The sequence below is a fragment of the Cyprinodon variegatus genome, unplaced genomic scaffold (genome assembly GCF_000732505.1).
Source record: "Cyprinodon variegatus isolate N-32 unplaced genomic scaffold, C_variegatus-1.0 Scaffold211, whole genome shotgun sequence".
NCBI classification, from domain to species: domain Eukaryota; kingdom Metazoa; phylum Chordata; class Actinopteri; order Cyprinodontiformes; family Cyprinodontidae; genus Cyprinodon; species Cyprinodon variegatus.
The window spans coordinates 1,037,661-1,046,028 of record NW_015150664.1 but is presented as its reverse complement, the minus strand read 5'-3'; the positions used below and the strand labels follow the sequence as shown (position 1 = coordinate 1,046,028).

Below are 8,368 nucleotides of genomic sequence, written 5' to 3'. Positions count from 1 at the left end.
GGGCAACAGCATCAGAGCAAATAAGTTAAAGAAGCTCAACAAGCTGATAAAGCTGGCTCTCCTGGAAATTATCTTAAAAAGCCAAATTCTTCATAAAATGAAGAGCATTATTGACAACTATGAGCAGACTCCTTATCAGATAGAGTGCTCAGTCAAAGATCCAGATCCGGTGCAAGACAGAAGCTACAGAAGATCCTTTCTGCCTACAGTAACACATTCAGCCTCTCATTAAAAGAAAAAATATTTACTACATCGTTTAATTTTCCTGTGGGACTAATAAAGTACTTTTTAATTTACTTTAGGAATATTATTGGAAGCTTTTTACCCCCATCTAGTGGTCAAAAGTAAATTTGTACACAAAATACAGTTCCCATTCCCATACAGTTTCATTAGATGTGCTTTTATTTGTAAAAAATAATTTCTTCAGTTTAGCGTTAACTTGAAAAATAAATGGGAAAATGTTTTAATGTCCTCGTTATTTATGGAAAGGATCCAACAATTATATAGAACGTATCTTATTTACCAAATTGTCATCAATTAGTTATAAATATTTATTTACCTATTTTGGCTCTTTTGGCATTCCATTTGTGATGATGCATTATTACCTTTTTTAATATTTTGTAATCCAATCCACATTCAGAACACTAAATAACACATTTTACACACGTTTCTTTATTAATCAGATTATGAGATGTTTTGCTTTCTCAGTCAGCAACAGAAGGCCCCTGTGCTTACTACCCTTAAGAGTTTTCTTTGTTGCTTATCTTTATTTCTGATGACCTGCTTTTTCTTTCTTTCTGTTCTTCCTTCTGTTTTCTGATTCAGAAAAACTTGGCCCAAACTTTAATAAATCTGGCTCAGTTTTCAGTAAGTACTAAGTGTGGCCTTGCTGCGACCTTAATCGGACGGTGTTCTCTGTCTAACCCAATTCCCTGAGCACGTGTCTGACTTCCAAAGAAGGCAGCCTGTCGATGACAAGATGAATGAAGATGTGCCTGTACAGAGATTGTTCAAAATTCAAGAACAATGTCGAAAGTAACAGAATCAATATGTTGTCGTGTGTTTTTCGTGTGACTATAAAAGTAGTTGGCATGTTACAGATTTCTTCTGTATTTGCTTTTTTGGCCCCGAAATATTTTAAATGAGCAAATACGTTTTAATATTAGAGAAATATAATCTGAGAAAATACAGACAGTTATCTTTACAATGACAATTTAAATATCAAAACATAAGCCAATTTTATCCGGCCCCATTTTCAAACCATTGATTTCACTGATTTACATTTCTTTTGTTCATTTTCTTTAGTTTGCTGCTGATTTATAATCAAGAAACAAGTAGCAAAGAACATGTCTCACAACATGAAGTGAAGTAAAAGATCTCAGAAAGCAACAAATCTCCCCCAAATTTTAAGAAATTAACAGGCAGATGAAAAAAAATTAATTGGAGAGGTTTAAAATGTATTTATTAAACCTTGGCTCTTATGAAAAGATGATTGACCTCATGATGAAATGCCAAGAACACAGTGGAGACACAAAAGAACTAAAGGTAAAACCTAAAGAACTACTTACTTCCTTTGCCTTGCCTCAGGTATCAATGCTAGATGTTAAAAGCTATTTCCAAGTACAAAATTGAGAGAAAACCTACAAAGGTGCATTTAACTTGGAGCCAAAAATATCTTAATAATCTCCTAGTTTTTACCCTTTATTGTCCAAGTTACCATTTTTTTGGTAACTCGGATTAAAATAGGATTAAATTTTATTGTCATTAAACTGTCACAAGAGCAAAAACACCACTGTCCAGCAAATAGGGCAAAATAGTGAGGTTAAATTTGGTCTGTTGGGTCTGCAAGGTCCATTTCTGAGTGTAATCGTTTTTGTTTAGGTTTTTAAGGTACTTGTGGTACAAGAGAGGAGGAAAAAAATGCAGCCAAGTATCACAGGCTGGATTCGACCCGGGTCAACCACGTCGAGTACTAAGGCCCCCATACATAGGTCGTCGGTGCTGTTGCCTACTGTTTTTCATACATTAATGTAATGTATTAATGTAATGTAAATTAAGTATAAATAAAAATAAGTTAAGTTTAAAACTAAATAAGTTAAGTTCAAAAGTTAGAAAGCTGATTTTAAAAAGTTGGTTCTTACTGAAAGCACTTGATAGTTGTTTGTAGCAAAAGATTGCCAAAACAGTTATTGTTTTTACAGTGTATCACTTTTTGCAACCTTCCTTCATTCGACAGGTCGCACAGTTAACATCTATGGGTGCATTTACACTCAAAAAAAGGTCAATTGCAGTAAATTCATTGTGTAACAAAAGGACACTTGTTTGGGGCCAACATGGTTTGAACAGTTTTTCTTTTCTTTGGATAATTAAAATTGGCATTTAAAGCTGCTGTCATGTATTTACTCAGCCTATTTTTCTCTGATATTACAACTTGTTCAAAAATATATATATATATACTTCACAAAAATAGCAAAAGCAGAGTGCAACTGTTATGGCCTATTACTTTTTACACTGGCGTATTTATAATTTTTAATGAAATCGGTAGATCAGCAATCCCTCTGTGTTTAAGAAATAAAATTAGTTCCGGAAAAAAATAATAATAATAATCCTACATCGGTTAGCATGCACCAACTGATTCTTAAAGGCTTGATTATAATACTGTTTTATGTTTTGAAATTTGGAGAAATTTGTGGAAAGAATTTCAGAAAACTTTTCTACCTAACTATAAAGACCAATAACCTGATCAAACATGTTTGACAAGCCCAAAAAATATGTATATATGAAAAGGAACCAATGTTTCCCAATGTTCTCTGATTCTCTCTGTTCAGGTCCACATTTTGTTGCAGTCAACAACAAGAATGAAATCATAGTGACAGACTTTCACAATCACTCTGTGAAGGTAAAGGAGATGCAATCCCTGCTGGTCTTGGTATTCAGTGGGTGTATCTGGTGATGGTATTTATTATCTGTTGTGGTAGGTATACAGCGCTGATGGGGAGTTCCTGTTCAAGTTTGGCTCTCACGGTGAAGGTAATGGCCAGTTCAACGCGCCCACTGGTGTTGCTGTAGATACCAACGGAAACATCATTGTAGCCGACTGGGGTAACAGCAGAATACAGGTAACATAATCACGTTTTTTTTTTAATTGTACATGATTATGTGCTATAAAAATAGCAACTCTTTGACAAAAAAAAAAAAAACGTTAAAAAAAGGTATTCATAACATGGGATCTTTTTTTGCAATTTGTCACATAAAATAGTTATTTTCCCCAGAATTAGTATTCTTTGACTTTCAGATTTTCAAAGAAATATCAAAAATAGCTTGTGCAAAAACTATTTAAACCAGTCTGGCTCCATCTGTATCTTCTAAACCTAACTTCTGGTTGAGGAGCTTCTGGCAAAAACTGCTGCCATCAAGCATTATACCCGCGTTCTTAGCTACAAAAAAGGGTATTTTAAAAGGAATTTGCCTGTGCTGAAGCTATACCACAGTCAGAAGAAAGTCTGTTCCTTGACTAAACTCATGATTTTAGCTTTGCATAGCCATATGCCTGTTGCATAGCCTAAGTAGGCTTTAGCTTAATAGCTTTAGATGCGACTGTGGCTATTAAAACTGAACCAGAAAAAGTGTCTGAGCCAAGTAATGATTTAATAAGGGAGGCAACTATATTCTGTTCATTCTTTTTTTCTCTTAAAATAGTCTGATTTTTTTAAAATATGTCCAAACTTTTATTTGCAACAACAAAAACAGAACAAAATCCATTAAATAAGCAAATGTTATTTTATAGCTTTTTAATAGTTATTGAATCATTGGTAGTATTGGACATTATATAATCAGAAACCTTTTTTTGTGTGTTTCAGGTCTTTGATAGCACCGGGTCGTTCCTGTCCTACATTAATACCTCAGCAGACCCTCTCTACGGCCCCCAGGGCCTTGCTCTCACCTCAGACGGACATGTGGCAGTTGCCGACTCCGGTAATCACTGTTTTAAAGTTTACAGATATCTGCAGTAGACAAAGGAAAAGGCATCAAAAATCCTGCTTGGGTAAATAAATATTTCATAACACTTCTAGCTGCAACGTTCCTGCTCTTTCTGGCCAGAACACAGTATTCCTTCTTCGTAGACTGCATTGCTTAGGGCAAAGGAAATGCAAACCATATAATAATAAAAAAAAAAATGCATTCCTAGTTTTAGAAAAATAGAAAAAAGTTTGATTCTTATCAGTATGTCCAAATTGTATGCAGCCTGTCAGACTTTACACTTGTTATAAACCTACATTTTGGGTTAGATTTCATATTCTCCCAGTAAGAATAATAACACTCACTATCTCTGACCATATTATACATCATGCTGTCAGACTGACATACTGTAACAAAGGTCAATCAGTTCATTCAAAGAAAAAATGTACGTTTTGACTTCTGTTATAGAAACTCTCATGAGCTCTTCAGTTATTGTAATTTAAGTCCCAGAGTTTTTAGTACCAGTGGCTAAAGCAGAGAAATCAAGACAAAAGGTGATTCAAAACGACTCCAAATGGCCTTAAAAAGTTTATCCAAACACTGTTTTATCAAACTTTACACCATGTTTTGGTTTTTACCAGGCAGCTAGTTTGACAGAAGGTGATTTAAAAGGAAAGTTGATATAGCAGGCGGTACAGGGCATGTGTCTGGTTAGTCATTTGTGGGTCGTACCACGGCTGTCACATGGCCAACTAGATTTAAATGATCATTATTTAATATATTAAAGTTTATTAAGTGGTTTATCAATTTACCAAATGATAAACTAGCTAAAGGAATTATACGTAAATGATATCCCTCAAAAAGTATTCAGATACTTTAGGCTTTCTTTCGCATAAATTATGTTGCATATTTTCTATTTTGGTCTTTACAAGACCAGAATTTACCAACAATTTTATGTTTGTTTTATTAAATATTTCTTTTAGATAACAAATCGTAGGATATTATCTGTTGCTCAATATTTAAGTAGCCGTTTTTTACCAAATGCAGTTTTTTTTATAACTTAACATCTTTAGCTATACATTTATTTTTGAAACCTGAACTTGTGCAGAGCTTATCGGGTATGCTGCGTTTCTCCTAATAAAATTGAAATTCTCCAAATTAAAATAAAGTACCTAATTATGTTGCGCCGCCCTTGCTGAAATTGTTTGGACAGAGTCCAACCACGAGTGCACAGCCACTAATCTCTGTGTATGAATAGAACATAATTGGTGACCAAATCTGAAAGTAAAGTTCCCTTTTACCTTTATCCACAAAAGCACAAAAATGGCTAGAAACAATAAAAACAGACTATATATATACATATATATATATATATATATATATATATANATATATATATATATATATATATATATATATATATATATATATATTTCCAAGGTGAAAAAACTAGTTTGCATGGCTGAGATTAAGTGTGTTGGGATTTGCAAAAAGAGGTTATGAAAGTTGTCCTGCACTTTGCATCCAGCTATCATTCCACCATCAAATGTTAGTATTTTTGCTACTAATACAAGTAGCTGATATTCCCAACCTTGTGTACCCCTGTGGGCATCTTTTCTCAAGAGAAAAAAGTATTGATGACTGCTCAAAAGTGGAACAAAATTTAGGACAAAATACTGAACAAAAATTATAGTCAGACTGACTCCATTTGTTTTACTTGGTTTTCAAAATTCATGACACCCTTGCTTGCTATGATGAGCTCATATGTTGGAAAACAGCTGATACCAGACTGTTCTTTACATCCAGTCTGTTCCTCTGCTTGGTTTTGATGCGTGTCAAAGCTGAAGGTGAACTCAAACAAGTTTGTTTTCTTTTTTCCTTTTTAGTTTAGTTGTTAGGAATCACCAAGCTAATATAATAATCAATTGTATCATTTGCTATCATTTTCCCTGTTTAGGCTATCATTTGCTAAAATCCTCCCAGTTGATGGTAGACTGTTAGCTCAACTCAAAGATACTTTTTTTTATCAATAGGTTTGTGTTCACCTATGTAATACTACTTTATGCATTCCCAAAGTTTTTCGTTTTACATATCCTGTTCTACATTCATCAAAATTATATCCAAAGGCAAAATATACAGAATAAGTTTAAGAAAGGTGTACCTATCTGTTGAGTATCTGACACAGAATGGTTCACATTCTCTTTTTAGTCAGTTTTTTCACACAGGAAGATATCTGGTGGAGAGCAACTTCCAAGTTCCATCTCCTGTGTAAAAGATTTTGATCCTGCTTGATATTTACCTCCAAAATGCTGGTATAACACAGTGTTTGTATAAAGTACTATGATGTTTTAGCTTCGGCCTGTGGGACAAACTAATCTGGGTTTATGCTTAATCATGAATCAAAAATAGTTCTCTGTTGCAGGTAGGATATTTAGTGCTCATAACTTTGTAAAGTAACATCCTTTGAAATCAAGACAAAAACCAATTTTGTTACTGTGTGCCAAAAAAACAAAACCTGCTGTTAATGCCATCCATTTTTTTTTTTTTTTTTGTATGTAGGCAAAACAGAACATATAGGAATGCGTAGTTATTGGTCCATTCGTCATTCTGCACTTTATCTGACAAGACAGATCATTTGGCCTTTATGCAAGGTGGTTTGATTAAAGAAGCACAACATCTCAACCAAGTCCACTTCTACAGGTCATTTTTTTCTGTTTCTGGTCTTAATGTCATAATAACCAAAACAGATTTCCAAAATTAGACCCCATGGCTTTTTGCACTTTTGTCTGTTAATATCAAGAAATGACTGTAATTGTACATATGCATAAAGTAGGTGTACATATGGATTTATTGTCCACAGTATATTGCTATATATCCTACTTATTCCAGCATTTAGATGAAAACTGAGATCATGCCAAGCAGTAGCCAGCTGAATGACTGAAACTTAAGTGAAATAAAGTTGTAAACATATTTGCTGTATTTTATTTTTCCAGATGATTTTATTTATTTTGGATTTTCTTTTCTATATTATTTGTTGTACAAACTATTTTTCTAACTGTTGCGTTGGACCTTTACTCTTTGATTTGTAGCATCTCATATCTGATCTCTATTACTTCCTGGAAGAGCTTATGTTTATTATTGTCTCCTTCAGCCTGAACATTTTGTTTGACTTGCTTTTGAACATTGCACAGACTACAAATATAAAAGTTTTATCATTTTACAAGAATAACATGTAACTCTATGTATATTTCATATAGCATAATCAAAGAGTGTATTGTATATTACAGTCACTTTATATTACTGATGACCAGCACTTTCATTGTGGATCTTTTAGAGTATTTGTTTTCATGTGTGGCTCCTAAATGAACCCATTTTTTATATCTGTATTTAAAAACACTGTTAAACTGTCTTTCTTTTGGCGTTTGTAGGAAAGCTTTGTGTACTGACAAAATGATTTTTTTTTCTCCCCAAATGGAACTCCTCCATTAGTATATTTCTTTCGGTGTCTTTGCCTTTAATTGTCATTTACTTGTTTGTGTGAAATAACTAAAGCACATTTAAATAAATAAATAAAAAATGCTACATCTACCAAATATGTGTAGGCCTGTATACTACAGGAGGTCAAACTTACAAAAATGAAATGACAAGACTTGTAATCCTGGAAAATGATTGTGATAATAAACGAAAAAAGCTTCAGCTGCTATCTAATCTGGGTTTTATTTAAACATATGTTATTTTATGTGCATTTTGTTTGCTTTCGGCATATTGAATTTTGAGATTTTTTTTTTAATGAATAGTGAAAAATAAATAATAGCCAGCGATTAGCGATTGTGCATATTTAAATTAACAATCTAGCTCAGCTTAAATCTGCTTGAAGTAAATTCAATGCCTGTTTAATCCAGTTGGAGAAAACTGCAGGCATTTAAGTGCTGAAGATTGTCTAGTGTGCTCTTATTCTGACAGTCCTGTTTGAAAGAAACTGGTTCACATTGATGCATCTTTATCAGGTTTGTTCATTTGTTCTGCAATAAGCTAACAATCTAAACAGAGAAGCAGCAAAAAGTCACCTGTGAGTCATTAGCCTTGCAAGAGATGAAACAGTTTTCTCACCTCCTCCTTAAATGTTCTGGGTGACAAAAGTGAATCAGCATCATCAGATTGGTCTGTTATTTAAAAGGGGGGGTGGGGGGGCAGGGCTTGACTAGAAATACAAGGATGATGAAAAAAAAATTTAAGTGAAATTGTTTGTCACACAGCTATAAATAAATGTTGTAAAAAGCACACATGCGTGTAGGCAGCCTGATGATTATGTTAGCTTCAATTAAAAATGAAACTGTGAAAACATGTTAAAAAGATGTAATCCTACACAACCAGAAAAGAAAATGGGCTCGAGAAGTTGATTTACCCA

General features: G+C 33.5%; 1 protein-coding gene across 7 annotated transcripts in view; it reads left to right on the top strand.

Annotated features, from left to right (window-relative positions):
- Nucleotides 1–5,302, top strand: part of LOC107088282 (tripartite motif-containing protein 3-like) — a 37,177-nt gene extending 31,875 nt beyond the window's left edge. For 6 of the 7 annotated variants that reach the window (XM_015380358.1, XM_015380360.1, XM_015380356.1 and 3 more), the window contains 4 exons: nt 826–867; nt 2,829–2,899; nt 2,979–3,119; nt 3,861–5,302. In XM_015380358.1, coding sequence (XP_015235844.1) covers nt 826–867; nt 2,829–2,899; nt 2,979–3,119; nt 3,861–4,013 — 407 coding nt within the window. In that variant the 3' untranslated portion in view covers nt 4,014–5,302. The remainder of the gene's footprint in view (nt 1–825; nt 868–2,828; nt 2,900–2,978; nt 3,120–3,860) is intronic. The other variant, XM_015380362.1, reaches the window with a different exon arrangement.
- The last annotated feature ends 3,066 nt before the right edge of the window (nt 5,303–8,368 follow it).